Below are 26,502 nucleotides of genomic sequence, written 5' to 3'. Positions count from 1 at the left end.
TTCTTGTGAATGGCAGATTTAATTAATAAAAATGAATAAATACGTTTGGTTAAGCAAAGAGTTTGACTAAAGACTGGAACTTGTGTTTATTTTAGAAATTCTGGGGGCAGCAAAAACAGCTGGTCCTCAAGACCAAGATGAAGAAACAGCAGTCTAAGATCAGGCTAGTACAAAAAATCACTCCAGTTGGTCACAATTCAGGGTGGGAGGACAATGAAAGATTCAAAGGAAAATATGCAAGGAAATGGGCTTGTGTTAACTGAAAGCTACTGACAGTGATGGTCAATCCAGGATCAATCTTCACATAAAGTTAGTGCTAGGATGAGGAACATAAGATATTCCAGTACTGCATATAAAATGTTGTTAAGTCTGGTAGGCACATCAGTTCAGGTTAGCGTGTTAAACTAACCCATTGAGGTCATCATTCTAACGTCAGATTTCAAAAAAAGTCATCAAACCATTCAACAAATTCTTTTACAGCACATTTGAATCCTTTGAAGATGCTGTCAGATAGGCAGGGATCTGGAGAAACAAAGTAAGAGGGAAGAGAAAAACCTCAAAAGATAAGAATATTCAAAGTAAAATTTCAGGTGGCACTGAAAGAAGTCAAGGTTACGGAAGACTTTATTATCCCAAACATCCATTTTCTAACTCTCTTATCCAGTTCAGCCTTAAAATAAAATTAATATCCGCCCCTCAAAATCATTGGGTAGGAGTAAACATTTATCCTGCAAAATAACATGCCAGTGCAGGATACTTAAAGAATTCGATGAAATGGTGTAAATCTATGCTTTAGGCCATGAATGAATGTTCTGACTTTGATGCAAATCATGTGTCTGTCCTCAAGCATGGATAGACCATGAAACCCTGAGGTCCACCAGGACTGTCGTTATGGAAGATGCCTGAGCAGACATGGCCGTGATTCAGTTCAGGCTAGTGACTGACATTAACAACATGACACTTCGTCCATCTTTTCATCCATTATCAAAGCCCATTAAGTGTAGTTCAGGACTGATGGGGTACAGGCTCATTTTGGCAGTATCAAGTGCAAAGTAGGAACCTGCCATGGACAGGACACCAATCATCACTGGACCCACTCACACACAGAATTGCTAATTAACATCTTTACAACAACTGAACATGAATTCTGATACAAGCAGGCTGGAGCTGTGATGCAGTAGCACTAATCACCCCCCTGGTGTGCTGTCCATTAATAACAATCATAGAAATTATGAGTTCCACGCATGGTTCTGGTTTATGTAGCCCATAGTGTAGTACTGGCACATTTTTCCATGCTTACATTCTTTCTGTATGTTAGTTCTTGCAGATATTATGTAGTGGGAGACCACATGCTGTAAAGTTTTTAAAAAAGAAATATCTATAACCCTTGCTCAGTCCAAGAAGGAGTACAACATTTTCACATTTTTTTCTTAAAGTGTTCTTACAGTAACCAAACCTTAACTTTGAAATCTGTGCCCGTATTTATCAAGTGTTTCAGAATTATTCCTAGAAAAGTCTGACTAGGACAAGAATTTGTCCTACCTCAGAATAAGACAGGACAAGTAGCTATGAAGCATCCTACACCTACTCCCAAACAGGAGTGAGAATTCACATTTGAGTATGAATGACTTTTATGGCACCCCATACTGCAAAGGGGTACTCAGGATGATGTTTTGTAGTTTCCTTGGATATCGTAATTAAGCTTTATAGTTTTCTGATACTAATACTAAAGGTTCAGCACAATAATAATAGAAGGAAAATATAGTATAGTAGGATATGGTGCTAAATTGCATGTTTAACAATGAATGATCTACAGCCATCTTTTCAGAAGAATCACCTTCCAGAAGCTATGCCCATGAGAAACGCCTCGTAAAGTAGCTAGCCATGACACTGTTACTGAAGTTGCGTTCATGAAATGTTCCTGACTGTCTTCCACTGTAGTGTGCCATGCCAGTTCTCTGTGATACCCCTTATCTTCTCTGAGGCTCTATTTATCTAATGGTCTAGAAGTCTCTGCCTGCTTTCTTGAACTTTCATGGGCTTGTAAACTGTAACTTGAATGTTCCAGGTGTGTGTGCAATGCAGAGATCAGCGTACCTGTGTGACATTTCACTGTCAATCTCCAATTCAGCCCCGCTTATCTTCAATTAATATGCTGGCTATCACTATACTGTTTGTACCCATGACCACCTGTGTGTTGATAGTGTGGTATCTCTTGTTATTCAAATATGTGTGCTCAACCACACTTGGGGTAATGATCTGCATGTGCATGTTGATTTTCGGAAAAGAAACTTGCTTTAACGTTACATCACTTGGAGTTGTGGGAAAATGAACAAATCACAGTATTATCTCACGCGTTACAAAGGTATTTAAAGTTTGGTGCAAAATACTTTTAATTAGGCAAACAGCACATGGCTTCTCCATGTAGATGGAGCAATCACATCACATATAAAATTTGTTGTGTATTTTGTTCCTTCTTGGTTGATATATTTTTTTACAAATTCGAGACTGTCCAGTGTTTCCAAACATTCCGCCATTCACGGAATGTGCATGTCGATTTCTACCTGAACACTCATGAGCTCTCCTAAATCCTGGTGAAGTTAGGATTAGTTTCCTAAATTAGGAAAATTGTTAAAATGCTTGTACTCCCACACCTAAGAGTAGGACCAAATCTGCATCTCTCAGGAGATTTTTGAGGCAATTAGGACCATTTTCCTACCTGAGACATTTGATAAATACGGGCACTGGACTTGCTGGTTAGTGCTGGTGGGGTCAGTGGCTTCTTTTAGCTCATATTTCATACAGTACAAGCTATGCTGAGATTGCCAAAGGATAACTTTAATTTCCAGTTACGTATAATGAACCAGCATCCCAGTTTTGTTTACAGCTGAGACAGGCCACAGTTTCTTTTTTACACTGACTTTGCTAAACAAGTATGGAAGAATAAGGTAACATAAACAATGAATGCACTGTATATTAATAAAAGTAATCCTGCAATTGGGTCCTCATAAAAGACAACTGTTACTACCACCAAGGAGTTTTTATATCAAAGCAGAAATCAGGACACTTACCTTGTTCACATTTTGGAGGTAAAGGGTTCCATGTGTCGTATTTTTTACAAGATACTCTTTTTGCTCCTTTAAGAAGATATCCATCTTTGCAAGCAAATTCAATAGAGTCATCATATGTGTAAGGAGGATTAACATTTGTCACCCACCCATTTTCAATATTTGGAAGTCTGCAAATATTCACTGCATCAAAAGAAAACATTTTATTAAGATACAATAAACAGGACAGGAATCCATAGTTAAAGCTGAGAGTTCCATGCAGTATCCCAGAAGCACCAGTGTATCTTATTGCAATGTCATTGGTGGAATATTCATATGCCCCCAGTTATGCTTACCAAGAAATGTTTAAAAATGGCACAACAATGGACTATAGGTTAAACCACTAAGAGTGGAGGAGGCACAATATGGTGCTTCCTCTTGTGAAGATTATGCAAAATATGAATTTGAAACCCATCTGCTTATTAGCCAGATTGATGTGGTGTTTAGTGTCACACGGCTCCAGAGTCCAGTGTTCAAATCCCTCTTAGGCTGCTGTCTACACAGAGTTTGTATGTGCACCCCATCTGTGTACTCTGGCTTTGTTGTACATGCTGCATACATGTTCATTATTTTAATCACTGGTTCTAAGTTGTGAGATGTGTCTGAGGATGTGTCCTGCCATGAACTGACCTCCCTGCCAGGTTTGTTTCTTCGGTTATGTGTGACGGATGATGCTGAGAAAGTCTCTGGTAGACAGACCCTGAGTTGGATTACACAACAGTGAGTTAACTTGAAGGACAACTCATACGGAGATATTGACAGCATGAAAGCTCCTCACAAATACTGTGAGCAAGCAAGGATTTGAACCAAGTACAGTGATACCTTGGTATAGGTCAGCTTTGGAATAAATCCAACTTGGTATATGTCCTGTTTGGTATAAGTCAAAGGGTCTGTAATGGATTAATGACGTATACCGAGGTACCACTGTACTCTGGAAGTGTATGGCTTTGATATGAATGGATGGAAGGACAGGACAGCAATTCAGTTTGACTCTATAGGTGCTCTGTGAATATTCTATCTTCTTTTTACTGACCTTTCTTACTCAACATTAGCTTTCCAGATACCATCACAAACCTGAAATGATTGCATAGTTCTTCTCATTCATTACTTTTCAAACTTACAAATTATTAAGGCGTTTGAAATTTAGGTGAACAATTATGTAAAGATAGAGGAAAAATTATAGTCAGTTATAAATTACTGATTTTTACAGTTTCTTACTTTTACTGCAGGTAGGTGGTTTGGAAGACCATTGCCCGTTTTGTTGGCACATGATGGTGTCACTCCCTTCCAGCATGTAGCCATGATTACAGGCAAAAGTGACAATGCTCCTATAGACAGGTGATCCAAATCCTGCTGTAATCCTGCCATTTTCCACAGGGACCAAAGGACAGTGGATTTCTAAGGTTACATAAAATATGAAAAATAAATGAACAAAACATTCTGCATATGAAAGATAAGCAGCTGACTACCACCTACAAAACATTAGTGGGATGCTTATAACACTCTCCAAGTAGAAAATCTAAATTTGTAAATTCACTATTATAAAAACTTTATAAACTACTGTACTATAAAATTTGTTTTATATTTTTTTGTTTGATCTCTGAATCATTTGAAGACTGAATCAGTGTTCCCCATTCGAAGTAATGGAAAGGGAATTAATCTGTTCCCAGACCCGAAACATTACCCATTTCAATAAATTTAAGCAGCAAATACACATACTTTAAGATAAAAATAACACAATTAATTGCCCTAAATAATAAATTCAAACATGAAAGCAATAAGTAAAATACGTAAATACTGTATAATAAAATGAAAATTACATTTACAATATCTTAGCAAGAAGTGGTGATGTCCCGTGTGACTGGTGGAGAGGAAGAGAAAAGTTACTGTTTGGAAAGGGAGTCACCTTCCGTAAGTGTGCTTCATGATTGGTTCCTTTTTCACCTCAATCATTGACACAACAACCTTCCTCTTAGGCTTTGTTGCTTCCACACTCTTCTTGGATGCCATGATTAATAGATAGGGGTTATATATATATATATAACCAAACACACCAACAATAAAGCAAAATAAGCACTGAAAACACACAAGTGTAATGCAAAGGATGCTTTCACAGCGAGAGTGAGAGATGACTTGGGCGCACAACAGATGACGTTTCCACTCACTGTTTAAGTCATCTGTTGCTACATTTTCTTCACTGAGCACGCAGTTCGAATGTAGAAGCACCATTCAAAATTTCTGTTGAATTTAGCGTTCAGACTATGGAATGTTCAAAGTTAGAACTGTTCAAGGTACGAGGCACCACTCTACTCAATAACATCCTTAGCATTACGTTTAGCCCCCAGAAAAAAAAAGCCAACAACACCAATTTTTTTTCAACAACAAAAAATATTATTACATGTAACGGAAACATGTCAACATAAACACAGTAGGAAAGGTATATATAGTGGCCATTGCTGTACTGATACAGATTTAGCACACATCCTTCATCTGATGTGTTTTGAAACAGTGGCCACAACACAGCCCGATGTCACAATCATTACAGCAGTAGTGTGTTTCTTTAGGTATGTAGAATGTCAGTGCCTCATCTGCACGAATGATGTCAGCCATTGTATTGTAAACTACCATAGCTCAAGCTTTTGTTAATTCCACATTTCTCCTGACACAAACATTGACATTTGCTGCATTGTGAACACTGCTTAGTGGGCTAACGTATTTCACCTGATATGGCCGTGCAATATGTAACAAAGAGAATGGAAAAGGCGGGTGCCTTCTCCAGGCATGGAAACCACTCGGTAAGTGACAGTTCTTTGATCGATGGTGATCACCTCGATAGACATGCTAATGGGGGTACGGTTGGAACGATAAAGAAAATGGGTACGTGAACAATGTAAAGTAATAAACTAACAATAAAACAGTGGAGAAGCCGTGGATTAAATAAAATGGCTGCAGTTATCAGCAGGGAGACGTAAATACTGTGGTGAAGCAAGGAAGGGAATGAAGAGACCGGAGCGACGGACGGCCTTATATGGGGAGGCAATCAATTATATAGGAGGCGTTGGGATGGGGACGCAATATAGGCAGGCAGCCAACTACATGGGAGGCGTGATGATGGGGGACGCAACGCCGCCTCACATGGCAACCGAGCTACAGGCTATGGACGTATATATGTACGTAAGTAGGATTCAATTATGACTGTTACACGTAGAATTTTTAAATGAAACCTGCTTAACTTTCGTAAGTAAGCTGTAAAGAATGAGCCTGCCAAATTTCAGCCTTCTACCTACACGGGAAGTTGGAGAATTAGTGATGAATGAGCGAATGAGTCAGTCAGTCAGTGAGGGCCTTGCCTTTTATTAGTATAAATAAAGAGCCATCAAAAACAGTGGATGTAGCTGTTTAAGACTGAAATAAACAATTAAGTGTGAGGAACCTTAACAAGCAAGATCACTAAAATGTAGCATGAAAATGTCACTTGAGCAGTAATTGACCTCTCATTAAGGAACTGGGTTGGAACAGAAAAGTTGCAGCCACTGCGGCCCTCCAGGACTCTTGCAGTCACTGAATTCAAAATACAAAGATTACTTGAAGGCTAGCAAAAAACTGAGAATCACATGATTTTTTTAATAGCATGTATACTGTGCTTTTATTAGGAAACACAGTTCTACTTTGTTGCTATTTACTGTTTACTTAAAAGCACAACTAAAGGTACAACAATTAATATTGGACACTGTAACAACAATGCACAGCACTGAAATTACACTACTTCTCCATGTTATAAAAATGCTCCTTTTTGCGAATGGGATTTTGAGTCTGGCTGAGCAATGCACAAGGGCATCATACAGCCAGATTCCAGAATATTCTGATTAAAACATAAACTTGATCCAGGTGGGAGTTGAAGGGAGAGCGGATCAGCGAGCGGAAGCAGAGAGCGTATCAGCGTCTCCCACAGGCACGTAGCCCTTCGAAAGCACCCGAGCAAGTTCACCTGAGGTAAAGCCGACAGCTGACCAGTAGAAATAACCGGCAGTGAGAAATTAAAGTCGATCGCTCAGCGGGTGGTGGAAACTTAAAGCGACGGTGATTCAGCTGAACACGGAAAGCGCCGAAGCACCTATAAAAACGGCAAAGATGACTTCAACATTTAATGTAAGTTTTATCTGCTCTCTGCCCATCGAGGGCACATTTATATGTTGTGTGTCCTGCAGTATGTACAGCTCATGTTTTCCGACCGACAGTGCAGATAGCTTCACCTGCCAAAAATGTTTAGTTAATTTAGAGTTGGTCGGGAAAATACGCGAATTGGAGGACCGCGTTAGGAATCTGATAGCGATTAGGCAAACCGAAAATTGGATCGACTCGGTTTGTTTAGGCAATTCGGCTACATCTGATTCGGCTTCAGTCTCTCCAGGTCCCACTGTAGTCAGTGCGAGGCCAAATCAGCAGCACCAATTCAGCCACAGGGCGAGTGGGTAACAGTAAGACGGGGGTCTAAGAATCCAAAATTTAGTCCCCCAGCACCCAGGTCACCAATTCGGACCCAGAACAGGTTCTCAGCTCTCCGCAGCGCGCCTGTGGAAACTGAGAATAATAAAGTGCTCATAATTGGCGATTCCATAGTGCGGAATGTTAGAATTCCAAACTATGTTAAACCAGCAGTTAATGTTAAGTGCCTTGCAGGGGCCAAGATTTCTGGCATAAAGGCCGCATTGGACCGTGTTGCCGACGATGAAGTATCTACCTTATTGCTGCATGTCGGCACTAATGATATTTATTTACAGCAATCTGAGGTATTAAAGCGAACTTCATCTCTCTATGCACCAAAGCTAAAACAAAATGTCGGAATTTAATTGTATCTGGTCCCTTACCAAGATTATATAGAGGGATGTGATTTATAGCAGATTGCATTCCTTTCACTGCTGGCTAGAAACCTGGTGTGCAAATAAAAGCATAGCATTTGTGAACAATTGGGATGATTTTTGGGAAAGGCCTGGATTTTTCAGAAGAGATGGTCTTCATCCTAACTGGAGGGATCTTATGTATTATCCCAAAATATGGCAGCAAAACTGCCTGGTTGACTGATTAGAGCACCATCCAGGCCGCAGTCATGTGATCTTAAATCACAGGCTGTTCTTTATCCCACCTGTTATTTTCCTGAAGCTGTTACCCATAATCCCTGTTGTGGGGCATCCAGTAAATTTAGTCTTGATACAAACCATAAATTAATTGATAACCAAAAATAAGGTGTATAATTAGACCAAGGGATAAAACCAGACACTCCACCAGGGGCATCTGTAATAGAAATTTAATTCAAATTAAAACAAAAAATATATCAGCAGTTCAGAAAGAACCATGCAGTTTTAAATGCTGTTTATTGAACATTCGCTCTCTTGGCACTAAAGCTGTTTTGGTAAATGATATAATATTAAGTACAAAATCTGATCTGTGTCTTCTTACTGAAACCTGGCTTAGTAAATGTGACACTGTTCCCTAGCTGAGGCGTCACCAGATGGATACTGTTCCTTCATAAGTCTAGAGATTCTGGTCGAGGAGGAGGCCTTGGAATAATTCATTGTAACAAAATGCAAATCACTCCTAAAAATTTAGGCAACTTTACATCCTTTGAGGCATTCATTTTAAATATTAAAACAGATTCCAACACAATTATAGTGCTAGTCTACAGACCACCAGGGCCATATTCATTGTTCATGACTGAATTTAGCAACCTTCTGTCTGATTTGACTATAAATTATGATCACGTAGTTCTGATGGGGATTTTAATGTACACATTGATGTGGAAACTGACACTTTTAGCAAATGTTTTACTTATTTGTTAAATTCAGTAGGATTTTGTCAGATTGTCAAAGGTCCAACTCATAATCATAACCATACATTAGATTTAATTATAACTTACAAAGTTGAAATTCAAAATTTAAATATTACTCCATTAAATGTAGTTATTTCATATCACTTCTTAATTACGTTTGATTTAGTTCTGCCCATGCCAGCACTCAGATTAAAACAAAGACAGTGCGACATCTAGATTGTAATTCTGCTTCAAAATTTATAGATACCTTGAGTAAGTCGAGTGTAATTGTGGAAAACCATTTAGATCAGTTAACATCAAATGTAAACGTGGAAAACAATTTAGATCAGCTAATATCACATTATAATGTGACCTTGAGAGATGCTCTGGACACAGTGGCTCCCCTAAAACAAAAGTGATCAAAGCACATAGAAACTCTCCCTGGTTTAATGAAAACTCGAGCTCTTAAATTAGAGTGTCGAAAACTGGAGCAGATGGAGAACAACAAAGCTACATGTCTTTCAAATTGCATGGACAGAGAGTGTTAATAAATATAAAAAGCCCTCTTTAAAGCCCGCTCAGAATACTATTCTACATTAATAGATAGCAATAATAAAAATCCTAGGGTACTTTTTAGAGCAGTGGCTAAATTAACAAATGGGAATTCAGATCAACAGTGCAAAATACCAACAGATATTAGCAGTACAGACTTTATGAACTTCTTCAATGAGAAAATTAAAAATATAAGATCCCAGATCTCAGCATCACAGTACAAACCAAATACTAGCTTAGCAGACCCTGCACATTGCATTCAGCACTTTAATAATTTTAATCCTGTAACTCACCAGGAAGTCTTAACTTTAATTACTAAAATGAAGCCCACTACTTGTTCCCTAGATCCAGTGCCAACAAAACTAGTAAAAGTGCAATGGATGTTCTTGCAGCCCTATTCTAACATTATCAATAGTTCATTACTGCATGGCACGTACCTGATGCACTAAAAGTGTCAGTCATTAAACCTTTACTTAAAAAGTCAGACCTAGACCCACACATACTAAATAACTATAGGCCTATTTCAAATTTACCATTTCTCTCTAAAATACTAGGAAAAGTAGTCGCCAGTCAGCTTCAGTCACACCTTACGCATTACAATTTATTTGAGAAATTCCAGTCTGGCTTTCGCACTGGTCATAGTACAGAAACGGCACTAACACGGGTTGTAAATGACATTCTGATATCCTCTGATGAAGGAAATTCCACTGTAATTATGTTGTTGGACTTAAGTGCAGCATTTGACACCATTGACCATTCTATTTTACTGCACAGGCTAGAAAACGATATTGGGCTTACAGGCCCGTGCTCGCTTGGTTCAGTTCTTATTTATCAAATCGATTCCAGTATGTACAGAAATGTGCAGACAGTACTCCATCATTATACACAGAAGTTCAATATGGTGTCCGCAGGGCTCAGTACTGGGACCTTTACTGTTTTCACTTTACATGCTTCCACTGGGATCTCTCATTAGGAAACATAATGTTAATTTTCACTCGTATGCAGATGACACCCAGTTATACCTTTCATTTAAATCAAATGAAGTTTCTCCGATGTTGTCTTTAATTAGTTGTGTTAGTGAATTAAAGGAATGGATGAATGAGAACTACTTGTCTTTAAATACAGATAAAACAGAGATGTTAATTGTTGGAGGGAATGACGCTGATCACAGCAATATTTTGTCGTCATTTAACTCAGTTGGAATCCCAATTAATTTTACTGAATCAGCCCGCAATCTAGGAGTTATCTTTGACTCTAGCATGTCATTTAAAGCGCATATTACAAAGTCGTCCAAAACATGTTTTTCCATCTTAAAAATGTTAGGAAATTAAGGCTTTCTAAATAAACAGGATTGTGAGAAATTAATTCATGCATTTATCTCTAGTAGGATTGACTACTGCAATGCGGTGTTCACTGGCTGTTCAAACTGTTCTCTATACAGCCTCCAGTTAATCCAAAATGCGCTGCAAGAATTATTACAAGAACAAGAAAATATGAACACATAACCCCAGTTCTTAAATCTTTACACTGGCTCCCAGTTAAGTTTAGGGCAGATTTCAAAATCCTCCTTTTAACATATAAAGCATTAAATGGCCAAGGTCCGCTTACTTGTCTGAACTTATCATGACTTACAAACCTGAGCACATTAAGATCTCAAGATGCCGGTCTGCTTAGGATTCCAAGGATTAATAAAATAACAGTGGGAGGTCGAGCTTTTAGTTACAGGGCCCCTAAACTGTGGAATGGTCTTCCTGCTTCCATAAGAGATGCCCCTTCAGTCTCAGCCTTTAAATCCCGGCTGAAGACTCACTACTTCAGTTTAGCATATCCTGACTAGAGCTGCTGATTAACTGTACATACTGCATCTCTGTTGTTAGTCATTAGCACTATAACATAAGTAACATGATAATTATATTTGAATACTAACCCTCACCTATTCTGTTTCTTTTCTCGGTACCCAAATGTGGCAATTGGTGCCACGGCCCACCTGCCAAGTTGTTTGCCTGCCTATGGTAAAGTCATCCCTGATGGAGGATCACAGGAATCATGAGAAAGAGGGGTCCTTTCATCGGAGCAACGTTTCAGCTGTGGCATGGCCATATGGGAGGCAGCTAGATGGATGAGGTCTCCAGGACTCTAAAAATATCCAAACCTAATTATGTCATATCATCTACTGTTAAACCGTACTTCTAAAATTTTTATTATTATGCTGTCTTAAGGAATTGTTCTGTTTTGTATATTGTATTGTATTGACCCCCTACTTTTGACACCCACTGCACGCCCAACCTACCTGGAAAGGGGTCTCTCTTTGAACTGCCTTTCCCGAGGTTTCTTCCATTTTTCCCTACAAGGTTTTATTGGGAGTTTTTCCTTGTCTTCTCAGAGAGTCAAGGCTAGGGGGCTGTCAAAAGGCAGGGCCTGTTAAAGCCCATTGCGGCACTTCCTGTGTGATTTTGGGCTATACAAAAATAAACTGTATTGTATTGTATTGTAGTTGTAATCTCTTCCTTTAAATACTCAAAAAGATCCTTAATCTACTGGGGATTCTATAGATTCTTGCCATGTCTCTAAAAGGTTATGGACATGTCCTCTGTGATAGAATACCATTTTTTCTTCTTCTTCTTTTTCTTTCATCTGCTCCTGTCAGGTGTTGCCAAAGCGGATCATCTTCTTCCATACCCTCTGTCCTCGTATCTTGTTCTGTGACACCCATCAACTGCATGTCCTCTCTCACCACATCCATAAACCTTCTCTTAGGTCTTCCTCTTTTCCTCTTCCCTGGCAGCTCTATCCTTAGCATCCATCTCCCAATATACCCAGCATCTCTCCTCTGCACATGTCAAAACCAATGCAATCCCACCTCTTTGACATTGTCTCCCAACCGCTCAACCTGAGCTGCCCCTCTAATGTCCTCATTTCTAATCCTATCCATCCTCATTATGCCCAATGCAAATCTTAGCCTCTAACTCTGCCACCCCCTGCTCTGTCTCCTGTTTTCTGGTCAGTGCCACCGTCTCCAACCCATATAACATAGCTGGTCTCACTACTGTCCTGTAGACCTTCACCCTTCACTCTTGTTGATACCCGTCTGTCACAAATCACTCCTGACACTCTTCTCCACCCATTCCACTCTGCCTGCACTCTATTTTTCTCCCCTCTTCCACAATCCCCGTTATTCTGTACGGTTGATCCCAAGTATTTAAACTCATTGAATACTTTTTTTTTTCTAATTTGAGATAATATAGAACCTCGCTTACCCACTGGATTATAGGCGTGCTGGGATTCTTACAGTTAAGTAAGGTACACTGGTCATTCTCAACATTAAAACCACTGACAGATGAATTGAATCACATTGATTGTCTTGTTACAATGGCACCTTTCAAGGGGTGAGATACATTAGGCAACAAGTGAACAGTCAGTTCTTGAAGGCGATGTGTTGGAAGCAGCAAGAATGGGCGAGCGTAAGGATCTGAACGACTTTGACAAAGACCTAATTGTGATGGATAGCTGACTGGGTCAGAGCATCTCCAAAATGCCAGGATTTGTGGGGTGTTCCCAGTTTGCAGTAGTTAGTTCCCTCCAAAAGTAAACCAAGGAAGGACAACTGGTGAACCGGTGCCAGGGTCATGGACACCCAAGGTTCATTGATGTGCATAGGGTGCATAAGCTATCCTGTCTGCTGTGATTCCAAAGAAGAGCAAATGGAGCAAAAATTGCTGGAAACCATAATGCTGGCCATGAGGGACAGGTGTCAGAACACAAAGTGCATCACAGCTTGTTGAGGAAGGGGCTGCATAGCTGCGGACAGGTCAGAGTGCCAGTGCTGACAATGGGCATATGAGTATCAGAACTGCACCATGGAGCAATGGAAGAAGACAGCCTGGTCTGATGAGTCACATTTTCGTTTACATCATGTGGACAGGCTTGCGCATGAGTGTGTCATTTACCTGGGGATGAAATGGCAGCAGGATGCACAATGGGAAGAAGGCAAGCTGGTTTAGAAAGGGTGATGCTCTGGGCAATGTTCTGGGCCCTGGCATTCATGTACAACACACCTAAAGATTATTGCAGAGCAAGTTCACTCCTTCATGGCAACGGTATTCCCAGATGGCCTGTGGACCTCTTTTAGCAGGATCATGCACCATGCCACCCTTCAAAAACTGTTCAGAAATGGTTTGCACAGTTCAAGGTGTTTGCTTGGCCTCCAAATTGCCCAAATCTCAATACCCACCTCACAACTTACAGGACTTAAAGGATCTGCTGCTAAAATCTTAGTGTCAAATACCACAAGACATATTTAGAGGTCTTATGGAGACCATGCCTCGACATGTCAGAGTTGCTTTGGCAGCATGATGGGGATGTGCACAATAGTAGGCAGGTGGTTATAATGTGGCTGATCGGTGTAAGTCTCTGTGTTGTATTGGCTATTACAGCTGACTTACCCCTATGCACTTTAATTCCATCTGGAAGTGCACCAAATATCGTCCAAATATCGCCATTAATGAAGCAGGGGTGATTGTGACACCAAGGCTGTCTGAGAAGATTTGTGTCCAAAGTAATGTTAATTTAGTGCATTCCCAAAACATATGGCCAAGTAAAGCTGGAGCTAGGTGGCAGCACTCACAGGTTGAATTTTGCCATTGGTACATTTTATCTAATTTTAAATGATTTATTTTGAATGCCATCGCTTTCCAAGGCTCTGTGAAGAGGCGCGTGAGCAGCATATGTTGGGTATGAGGTCAGCCTCATGTAAATCATTCATTCTGCATGTATCTTCACTGGGCCACAGATTCAGAAAAACATTTATCATTCTTGCAAGATTCTTTCCATTCAGGCATTATTACTTTAAACTGCTCCTCAACATTTTTAAATATAAAATAGTGTAACAAACAAAAATCCAACATTTTTATTTGTTCTATTGCAATTAAAGATAAAGACAGCAACAACAGTCTTGAGCCCTCAGGATGTCATCTTACCTTTACACTGGGGAGGAGGATTGCTGTAATTTCCATGCACTGTGCAGTACATCGTTCGATGACCAATCAGATGGCCCTTTTTACACTTGTAGATTACAACTGAGCTGAACGTCACTGTTCCATCACTGGGGTTGACAATTTCTCCATCAGGGATTTCAGGGGGATCTTCACATTTCACAACTGAATGATAATAGAAAGCAATAGTCATGGCAGTTCTAGTCTCTCCCTTTGTCCAATGAAATAAAGTTTGTTTCCCCAATTCTTTATGTTATTGTTGGAAAGGAGAACCTTGCATGTTTAAATAACTTCAAATAAAGCCTAAAAAGTATTTCCACCAGTGATGATTACTAGAATGCTGAAGTCCAGGTTTAGTATACTGGTGACATTAAGAAAGGAAAGAGCTGTTTGGGTTGATCCTCAAGATAACAATACAACTGCAGAAATGGGAAATTTTTGCTCAAAGAAAGGATCAAATGTGATCTTAAATAAGGGAACAGGGGGCCATGTTACCCAGTGAAATTACTAGATAGACAATTCAGAGTGTACAACAGCTTCCCTTTAATTGTAAGACTGGGTCAGGGTATAGAATCAGCAAGTCCCATAAAAATGACATCAGTTTGATGGTATAGACTCAGAAATCCAGTACGGTTTGAATCAAGTGTAAGAGGAACGAGGATCAGCTACTGAAGAAGAAGATACACCCCACTGAAGATACGGAGGCATAAGAGAAATGCATTTCACACCATATTTAGATGGCCTCCTACCCTTAATCACAGTCTGTTCTACTTCTACTGTACCTTTCCATCTAACGCTACATCCACAGTACTATGTTTTAATTGAAAATATGCAGTCATTAGTCTCCATTTTCACTTTTCATCCACACTACTCCAGTGTTTTTAATGCCTGAAAAACTCAAGACTTTTGGAAACGCACTTCAGAGCCATAATTGTGAAAATGCTGGGCCGGCATTGCAGTGTGGACATTTATAAATGTAGACTTCTGAAAACACAGACTTGCACTCTGATTTATTTGTGTGTATTACATCGCTCTTCCCTGATTGGATCCTGCTTATTACAACATGTCATTCTCTGATTGGTCACCCATTCACGGAAGAAAACCATATTGCAACATAGCAGACATAGAAGAGTTGCTTTCCATGGTGCTTACTGTGCTGCTTCTCTGTTTGCATCTAAGTTGCATTTTGTACCATTTGAATGCTGCGTACATGTGTAAAAGGTAAAGAAGTTACCAGTGGCTACAGTTTTGAGATAAATCCCATGGCTGGTGGTTTTACTATCCCTTAAATTCAGAAACTCGCTTCACAAGGGAGAATCATAGTTTACAAAAAGATTAGCATAAAAAGCTCTTCATCTCCATTTATAGAAATTGAGTCTACAATCCCTATGTATTCTTCAAGTCCCTGACAGAGATCAATCTGGATAATCTGGCTTCTGAGTATTTTTTATGACTTATTATGACTTGATTATATACACTGATATATGGGCGCTACTTTGTGTATGCTTTAATATCCTTCATGTGGAGTGTCTCGTGATTCTGTGTTGAGAACAGAGGCATTCAGGGCGAGACTAAAGTTGTCTCCACACTGCTACATTTTCATTTAACAAAGTAGAAATTAGTCTCCATGTTCGCCCTTTACTCACTGTGATAAGCATAAGTTTAATATGTCATTGTGCAACTATATCTTATAAATCTTCCTTTTTCTACTCACATGTACTGTTGACACAGATGCAGATTTAGCACAGGGGCTCATCATATAGAACTGCTAGGCAAGCATTATAACATAAGACAAGACAGACAGACAGAGACAACTGGGAAACGTGCAGTCAGACTGAGGACTGTCGTATACTATTATTTTGTCTATCAAAGTCTGCATGAAACCGTATCCTCTTTTGCCTTGTTTGGAATTGCATGATTCACCTAAGCGTGGGCCTGCACGTGAAGAAAGAGTATAAAGCCTTGGAACATTGCTCGGCACACCTTTGAAGCCAACAGACAGATGGGAGATAACATCATCCAGTCCTTCCACTGCAACGGCAAAAATGGCAGACTCTACACATCGGGTCCCCACTCCAGAACTGGATTCTTGTCATTGGCTTCCTTCGTCTTTTATGCAGCGTAAGCCGACATTAAACAAAGCTAAGTTATTTCTCTTGTGTGATTTCTTACCACCATATCACTAAGGAGGGATATCGCTTTTGATTTTATATCTATATTTATTTGGGTTATGTAACATGCTGCAATCAAGAAAGAACTCATTCCCTGGCAGCTAACGCTTTCTGCTGGATACTCTCACACTCCCCCCAAACATGGAGAATTTTAAAAACACTCTCCAGAGCTGCAGACTTCTGAAAACCCCGACTCTGTGTTGCGATGTGAATTGGTGAAATGTAGACTTCTGAAAACACAGGCTCTAATCATGCTCTGATTTGTTCATGTTTATTATGTAGCTCTTACCTGATTGGACCCTGCTACAATGTCTTATTCTCTGATTGGATACACTTCATGGATGAAAACCCTATTCCAATACAGCAAACATCAGAAAGTTGCTTTCCAAGGCGCTTTTTGTGCTGCTTACCTGTATGCATCTAAATGACATTTTGTACGGTTTGAATGCTACATACACGTGGAAATGGCAAATAAATTACCAGTCACCACGGATTTTTTCACCAATGTGCAGATGCCCAGTGTAGGTGAATGTCAACGTCATAATCATTGACAGTAAGTTTGGACTGAGATACTTTAATAAACAATGTGAAAACACTACGGTGGATGGAGATTTTTTTTTATCTAAAATTTAATCTTTTTAAAGAAAAACTTACTGTTTGAATGTAGCCTCACAATGGTATTTATACTTGTTTAGGTTATCTGAATACTGGATTTTGAGTACCCACTCTTTACCTCCCCACCCCACCATTCCAGGACAATGAGCCACCCCTTTCTATATTGCTGACTAGTTCAATGTGGCACTGCATGGCATCAGTGTAAGTGCATTCCTTCAGAATATATTGGGATTGTACACTGAGGTACTCTGATATTTTATAAGCTGGACTGCAAATACATTTCAGCCTTGGTCTGAAAGTAAAACCACAAGTAGCACCAATGAGGAGGAGACTGGGAGAGACATGCTTGCTGGTTGGTGATGAGGACTATTTTTAAACCAACGAAATACAAGTCTAGTTTTGATTTTGGAGTATGTAGCTTTTGCAGGTGTTAAGAGAGAGCCAAATTGCTGGAGAACTAATATGATATAAAAGGGATCCAAGTGCTGTGTAGGGATATGAACACAAGAACAAGAAGACTACTATAGTGGTGGAGGAAATTAAACAGTAGAGGAGAGGGCTATGGTAGTAATGAGTTAGCAGTCCAAGGATGGTGTGTTGTCTGTCTAGCTCTGTCCTAAGTACTGGCAGTACAACAACAGGAGGATTAGTGTAGTGGTGCCTTATTTGCCTGTGTTCTGGGATATTGAGTGGCTGGGAAAAGGATAAAAAAAATAAGTAATAACATGCACATTAGTGTTGTATCCTTCGAAATTCATTCTGGGTACTGAGAGTGATAGTAACAGTCCTCTAGATCATTTTTGCTGATTGTCTCAGAACTGTTCAAATAGGAGTTACTGTTAATAGAAGACTTGATTTCTTCCAGCATAATTTTCTGCAGCATGATGGAACACATCAAGGAAAACATTAAAATGTGGTATTTCCTTCATTTTACTCTAACTGGAAAATGAACATTATTAAAAGAATAATCCTCAAGGGCGGCATGGTGGCGCAGTGGTAGCACTGCTGCCTCACAGTAAGGAGACCTGGGTTCATTTCCCGGGTCCTCCCTGCATGGAGTTTGCATGTTCTCCCTGTGTCTTGTTGAGTTTCTTCCGGGTGCAAAGACATGCAGGTTAAGGGCATTGGCGATCCTAAATTGTCCCTAGTGTGTGTGCCCTGTGGTGAGTTGGCACCCTGCCCGGGGTTTGTTGCACCCTGTGTTGGCTGGGATTGGATCCAGCAGACCCCCATGACCCTGTAGTTAGGATATAGCTGGATGGATAATACTAAAGAGAATATGCTCATTAAGCCCCTATAACGTGTATCTTGTGTGTATTAACAGACTAGTGGGGATCCCCAGCTGTTGCTTGGGTTAGAAAAAAGTAACACAGTTTCTGTTTATTATTTGCAATTAATTTATTGTTCAAATATTATTCAAAAATCAAACTGCCATTATTAAAGAATAACCGATTATAGTTGTTACAAATCATTTAGAGTGCCTTGTGATGAACAATGCTTTTCATTTTGCCATTAGGAGCAAGAACATATAAATTCTTTCCTGATCCTACTCTGGAACAGGTGATGTATAGCTGGCCATGTAAAAAATGTGGTTCTTTGAGTTAAACCCCAGTAACTTTAAGTGATTGTTTTTGCGCTTTATTTACAGACATCGCAAATGCAAGACGTACTGGGACTTGAAATCGTTTGAATTTGAAAGGGAGTTCATTAAAAATCATAGGTACACTTGGAATGAAAATGTTCACTCCCTTTCTGATTCCGGTGAGAACAGTAGCCTCGATTACATGTGGATGATGTGACAGTGTTGCCACATTTCTCACAACCTTAATATAGTTTGTTTCTGAATTAAATTAGAATGTAATACTTTTGGGTTTGCCTTAATATTTCGAACCAAGTTCACACATTTACATTTTTTTTATCAATCATCAAAACTGTAGCTTTTGGATATTTTTTCTTCTTCTCATTTGGTGATTGCATTGTGAGTAACAATGGAACAGAGAAACTTTCTTGCTTCTTTATTAGATGTCATGTCATTTTCTAACCCGTTTAGTTCATACCAGGGCCGCGGGGGTGCTGGAGCAGCTAGTATAGCATGCAAGGCTGGAACAAACCCTGGACAGGGTGCCAGTCTGTGGCAATGGATATATTAACAAATCCATCCATCCATTATCCAGCCCTCTATATCCTAACTACAGGGTCACGGGGGTCTGCTGGAGCCAACCCCAGCCAACACAGGGCGCAAGGCAGGAAACAAACCCCAGGCAGGGTGCTAGTCTGTGGCAGTGGAAATAAAAACAAATAATTTTTTTTAAAAGTTACACTCAGTTTTAACTTTGCTGATATGGAATTACAAATGGCCACTAGTGTTGAAATTCAGAAAAGCTTTTGTCGTAGTGAATTTGCAGGGTTCGCCGGTGACCTTCTTCTTCCAGTATAGATTTAATAAGAATTGTTTTGCTGGTATGCTAAAAATTAGGGAAAAACATGGGAATACTCTAAAATACAAAAAGGAAACTGGAAATGTGTTGGTGTATTCAAGTTTTAAACATAAGATCTTTATGTAGGGCCTTGAATGTGACCTGTGAGTAAAATGTGAACCTACCCCTTTAATAGCATTACTTACAGCGTTCTGCAGTGGATGGAAACAGGAAGAAATAAAAAGCCACATTCTTGTCGTGTTTATTTGGTAGCAGTGGCAGTGAGTGAACAAACGTATCAGGAGAAAATAATGATTGTAATTTTTCATTTGAGAGAGCTGAGTACCTGTTATCAAATTTTCAGGGGCCAAGCCTCAACAAATGAATGCCTCCTGCTCCTGTTGCCACTGTCTTCAGTAAATTTTATTGTTCTCTTTTATTGTTAAATTAGATCAAAGTCTGTGGATCTGCATTACGGTTGGGTTAATGTTAAGGTTGTGCTACTGTTTTGTATATGTAAACCTCCTCTCTTTGGTAAACAGCTATATTTAATTACAAACTGAACTGAATTAGAGGCCCACTCTTACCTTCACAGTAGGGTTCAGCATCACTCCACTTTCCATTAGCTTGACACTCCCTGGTTACACTGCCGATGAGATTATACCTGAAATGAAGAGCAAAACATCCTTTTCAGTGGTCACTCAAAACAAAAAGTGCCCTGTCAAAGTATTGATGTGACTTCAAGTGGCTGAGGAGTCCACTTCATGAGCAACAGATGTTAAGGCAGTTGGAAATGACGGTTCAGTTTAAGGTAGCTTCTGCAAGCCTGAGTTCTCCTACATTTTCTTTCTTTTCAAGGGTGGTCACTTTCAAAGTGAAGTGCTGCCTCCATAGTGTTTGTTCAATGGTGTTTCTTCACTGCTGACCCACTCCAGAATTTTTAGCTGTTAGCTTTTGGAAAACAGGAACTTAACTACTGCAAATGACTGTTGGGCCACAAATGACCCTAGAGACCATTAGCTTAATTTTCTTCTTGAGGTAATTTTTACCAAGAGGTCAAAATCTATCGTTACTTTGGTTTTGACCATTGACCAGTTTCAAAATCAGAAAACACTCCTTGTCGTTAATAAAACATGCTGCTAAATTAGAACTTCTTTTCTTTGTTTCCATTACGTGTTGTGTCACAGAATATCGTTCATTCTACAGGTATATAACTGGGAAAATCAGACTAAATATTCTGTGGACTGGATAGAAACCCTTAGTCCATCAAAATTTCATTTTTCAGTATTTTATTAGAAGGAGAACCTAAAGAATACGTTTGGTATTTTTCAAGTTGAAATTACTTTTTCACAAATATGGTATATATGAATTTGCAACACAAAAGTGTGTTCTAAAGTTAAGCGTTTTTTATAAATTTAAAGAAATACCTTGGCCACACTTGCACTTTATAATGGAGGAAATGGGGCATGGAACACCACCGGAAACAGCTTAAAAACTTACCAAATATGCCCAAGACAGTTGTTGACTACTGATCCAAGTTTTCAGATTACAAACTCATTGTAAAATAGCATGCATATGTTATTTTTGAATAAAAAAACCACCAAAATTATTAGATTCAGTCATTTTAAAAGAAGGCCAGTTGTGTGCGTTTTCTCAGCACTTGTGTTCCACCACAATAACCTTTCATGCTGAGTTGTACGACTTAATCACAAAAGAACAAGTCACAGTTAGCCTATTCTACCATGTGCTTTATATCACGTTGATGTACTTCTGTATTTATGTGAGAACTCCCCCACAAAGTCACTTCTATCACACAAGGAAAGATAAAACACATCTTTACAATGTGATAGATAGATAGATAGATAGATAGAATATAACAGATAGATAGATAGATAGATAGATAGATAGATAGATAGATAGATAGATAGATAGATAGATAGGAAAGGCACTATATAACAGATAGATAGATAGATAGATAGATAGATAGATAGATAGATAGATAGATAGATAGATATGAAAGGCATTATATAACAGATAGATAGATAGATAGATAGATAGATAGATAGATAGATAGATAGATAGATAGATAGATAGATAGATAGAGCTTAAGTACAAAATATGTAATAAAGCTATGATTTTCATTTCCCGTTCTTGTCAGAAACATGCATCAGAAACACCAAAGGCATATTTTCTTTTAGCAAAACTTCTGCCACTCTAAATTGGTCGTACTTGGTAAATTGTTAGGTTTTTATTTTCCTGTGGTGCTCCATAGCCTTTGTTACAAAGTGACAGTGTGGCAAATATGTTTTAAATTTCATTTCACTGACCGCAGGTTTGCATCTCTCCTTTTTGCAGATAATGTGGTCGTGTTGGTTTCATCAGGGTGTGACCTTAGACATGTGCTGGTGTGGTTTACAGCCAAGTGTGAAGCGGCTGGCTTGTGGATCTGCACCTACAAGTCTGTGGTCCTGGTTCTGAACCAAAATGGGTGGCATGCCCTCCCTAGGATGGATAGGAGGCATTTTCTCAAGGGAAGGAGTTTAAATATTTCAGGGTCTTCTTCACAAATGATTGACGTAGGGAGCAGGAAATTGACAGGCAGATCAGAGCAGTGTCTGCAGTGATGCAGATGTTGTACCGGTCAGTTATGGTGAAGCGAAAGCAGAACTGAAAATCAAAACTCATGATTTACTTATCAGTCTACATCCCTACCTTCACCTATGGACATGGATACAAGCAGCAGAAATGATGGGGTTTGGGCTCAGCCTTAGAGACAGGGTGAGTAGCACAGACGTTTGGGAGGAGCTCAGAGAACAGCTGCTGCTCTTTCATACCAAAAGGAGCCAGTTGAGGTGGTTTAGTCATCTGATTAGGATGCCTCTTGGAGGCCAGCCTGCACGGGTGTCTCAGGCATGTACAACTGGGAGAAGACCTGGCAGACCCAGGACGTGCTAGAGAGATTGTATCTCTTTGCTGCCCTGAGAACACCTTGGTATTTCCCCTGTCGAAGATGGGTGAGGTGGCAGGGAAAAGGGATGTCTTGGCATCGTTACTTAGACTGCTGTCCCTGCAACCCAGACTCACATATGTGTCAGAAAATGGATGAATGGACACAGATCAACAGATAAGGACTCTCTAATGTCAAAGTGAAAACAGATCTCCAGCAAGTGGTCTGAGTTTATTACAAACACAAATGAACTTCAGAGAGAATCTTAAACTGGAGAAGGAGGAAAGAGACAAAGAACTAAATGAATTACCATATGACAATTCCAGCTCCACAATATGCTAACACGATGTCAAGTTCAACTGTATTTTTCTCCCAATATCCTACTTCAATTATGACAGCCGAGTATACTCACCCTTCGTTGCAAACTGCATATACAACATTTCCAAAAGTGGTTCCCACTGGTATTTCAAAATATCCATTTATTAATTCCCCAACAGAACCACAGTCTATCTCTGGAAAGGAAAAATAAAATAAAATTTAAAAAGCTTTAGGACTATTTATTACTGTAGCTAACAATCTGGAAAGCACTCTTAAGACGAGATTTCATAAACCCTGACATCCATCCGTGTATTTTTTGCATCCTCTTTGATTTAGGGTCTCAATACGCCAGCAGTAATGGGCACAAAACAAACACCAGCTCTTGCTACACACCAGCCAATCACATTTCCCCGCCTCACTCATTCACATAAAGCCGGTCAGATTAACAGATACATCTTTGGAAAGGTAAATTTTAGGATTGTTTTTAAACAGAAGAATTCTAAAGGCAGGGAAACGTCCATTCAGTTAATTAGGCCTCAAAGTGTCTCTCCATATAATATAGTCATTGAATCTGTTAATATATCCACAAATTAAAACTCCTTAAGGCTTCGATGTTAAACATAAAAACAGAAATATGATAAATACTTCAGTAATGGTTCTGATGTCACACTTAGCAGGCAATTCTGGTCAATCATCTACACAGTAGAATATTAGAAGGTACAGCAATTTCAGATTTAACATCCATCCATTTATTATCCAACCCATTATATCCTAACTACAGGGTCACGGGGGTCTGCTGGAGCCAATCCCAGCCAACACAGGGCGCAAGGCAGGAAACAAACCCTGGGCAGGGCGCCAGCAGATTTAACTAGGCACAGGAAAATAAGCAAAACAAGAACATTAGACGTTTGACAAATGAGAAGAGGCCATTCAGTCCATGAACTCATTTGGCCTTCTAATAATTAAGTTGTCCCAAGTGAAAATTCAAGTACTGTACTTTTAAAAACCTGTCAAGAGCAAAATTTTTATCAACTGCATCAGATTCTAACTCGATATGTCATCTCAAGACAGGATGCTGTTCACACATTTTACTTGACTTTAATGCATTTTAAAAATATTTTGAGCTTTTTATAAATATTTGGTGATTAGGGTTGTTTCTCTCCATCTTAGTTTAACTTCTTTTAAGTTTTCTTACTCACATTATATTAATTCATTGGTTATTTTGGTTATATATGACTGGAACATACATCTGCACTTTATGGAATATGCATTTGTACTCTATAAAACATTATCTGAGCAATAACTGTCATCTGTGTCATTAGACTGAGTGACTTGTTTTTCTTGTCATACACATTTCATTGTAATGTTGACCTTGTGTTAACCTAAATATGACAGATAAACAAATAAATAAATAATTTTCACTTTCCAGAGTGATAATACAAAAGGAAAACATTTTACAATGAGCAGACAAGTGAGACCGTTCATGAGTCAGCAAATGGTTCCCAGAAGCCTCTTGAAGACCACGTACTGTATGGGAGGACCACACAGGCATTGTTTAAGTATAGTGAAATTAAATAAGCAAATAAAATAAACCAAAACTCAGAATATAAAACTTTAGTTCCAATGCCATGCCGTGAGTAGCACAATCCAATCTGATTTAATACACTTTTCTTTTCTTTTCTTTGGTCCCTTAACACTTCTCAGCATCTGAGGCTAAGTTCTCATATTATCAGAGATCGTATTCCCCTATTAAAGCACACACACCGTACAGTATTTGTATTAACAGATTGTACCTGATTCTTTGTTAAGGTCCATACTGATCAAATTTGGTTTGGAGTGGGTATACCCTCATTCTCACGGACCCCTTGACATCATTAAGCCCCTGAGCTGCCTGCGTTCTTTTTCCCTTAAATTTACACTCCACTCCCAGGAGACCAACATGAGGGAGCAGCACCTAAGCTTCCTAGAGGTTAATTATTCCCTAATTAACTGTGTGCTTTCAGTAACTTGCAATAAACAATGCAAACACACTCATGTATGAAGGCTTCAGGGCAGCCATAGGAGACCCTCCATAGCCCACTCTGCTAATATTCAAATATTAGAATATTCTGGATGAGAACAAACCAGTCAACCCAACAAAGCTCACCAGTCCTATCCACTTAATTCTTCCAAAATAACATCAAGATGAGTTTTGAAAAGTCCCTAAAGTCCTACTTTCTTTTGGTAACGTATTCCACTTGTCTGTGGTTCTGTGTGAAGACAAACTTCCTCAAGTTTGTGTGAAATTTACCCTTAATAACTTTCAAACTGTGTCTGTGCATTCTTGATGAACTAATTTTAAAATAATATTTAAAATAACAGTCTTGATCCATTGGAATAGTTCCCATTCGTAATTTTAAACACTTGACTCATGTCTTCTCTTTTCATTTTTCATTATAACTCATCCCCTGTAGCCCTGTGATCAGCCTAGTCACTATTCTCTGGACCTTTTCTTGTGCTGTTATGTCCTTTTTGTAGCCTGAAGACCTCAACTGCACCCAGAACTCCAAATGAGGCCTCACCAGAGCGTTATAAAGGTTGAGCAGAACCTCCTGTGACTTGTACTCCACACATCAAGGCGCTATATGACCTGACAGTCTGTTAGCCTTCTTAATGGCTTCTGAGCACTGTCTGGTGGTTGTGAGCATAGAGCCCACTGTGACCTCACATTGTCTATTCAGGCCTAACAATTTTACTTCCCATGTGTAATACTTCACATTTCTTTGCACTGAATATAAATAACTAATAAATATACACAAAACATTTCTTAACCCCACTGCCTTTTAAACTATTGGTTACCCAATATGAACCCCCTCCTTCTCCCCCCAAATCCTTCTCCTAAGGTGCACTTTAGATTTTCAGACCTCCCATTGTGTATTTAAACCTAACATTTTTACTTCCTATGTGTAACACTTAAAATGTACTTGCATTAAATGTAAATACACAGTGAATACGAACAAAATTTTTCTTAACCGCACTGCCTTTCAGGTAATTAGTTATCCAAAATAAAAATGCAAAAAGAAAGAAACAACTCTTAACTGTCCTTCTTTCACAAGTCCGCTGTGCCCCCTTGATCTTTCAGATACAAATTACCTTTAATTCTACCAGCAGCCGCCATAGAGCCACAGATAGCGGCCCCCAGTAGAGTACAGATCACTGACATCTGTTGAAACATCTTCCTCCTGTTACAAGTTGCAGTCCTCGTTTGAAGACGAAGAGTAAACTCCAATGGTTAATAAGCAGAACTGTTCTGGACTTTGACATGTTTACCTGGTCTTTAGGATGATGCTGGTTTTGTCACTTTTGGGTAAACACTGCAGGCAAATGACTCACAGTTCCCAGTCCAGCCTGCAGATAAGTACATTTTCAGTAAGAATGATATCATACTGCCCTCTGCACTTAAACAGGGGACAGTAAACACACATGAATGGAGTCGATTAGCTATTAGAATAATTTTGGACATACAATTAAACTTTTAATAGAATGCTACTGTATTTCAGTTTTCTGGTGAAGTGTAAGGAGGGTTCTTTCACATTTCA

At 39.2% G+C, this 26,502-nt stretch overlaps 1 protein-coding gene across 1 annotated transcript; it reads right to left on the bottom strand.

Moving 5' to 3' along the window:
• On the bottom strand, positions 1–26,193 carry LOC120526188 (complement component receptor 1-like protein). The gene is made up of 7 exons (XM_039749218.1): positions 26,057–26,193; positions 23,019–23,118; positions 20,247–20,323; positions 14,442–14,621; positions 4,326–4,505; positions 3,072–3,251; positions 1–522 (listed from the first exon to the last, which is right to left on the bottom strand). The coding sequence occupies exons 1-7, from the start codon at positions 26,136–26,138 to the stop codon at positions 440–442; spliced, it is 882 nt and encodes a 293-aa protein (XP_039605152.1). The 5' UTR covers positions 26,139–26,193; the 3' UTR covers positions 1–439.
• Positions 26,194–26,502: the final 309 nt, after the last annotated feature.

Source organism: Polypterus senegalus, chromosome 3, assembly GCF_016835505.1.
Source record: "Polypterus senegalus isolate Bchr_013 chromosome 3, ASM1683550v1, whole genome shotgun sequence".
NCBI classification, from domain to species: domain Eukaryota; kingdom Metazoa; phylum Chordata; class Cladistia; order Polypteriformes; family Polypteridae; genus Polypterus; species Polypterus senegalus.
The sequence above is the reverse complement of the archived record's forward strand: the minus strand, read 5'-3'. Positions and strand labels throughout refer to the sequence as shown.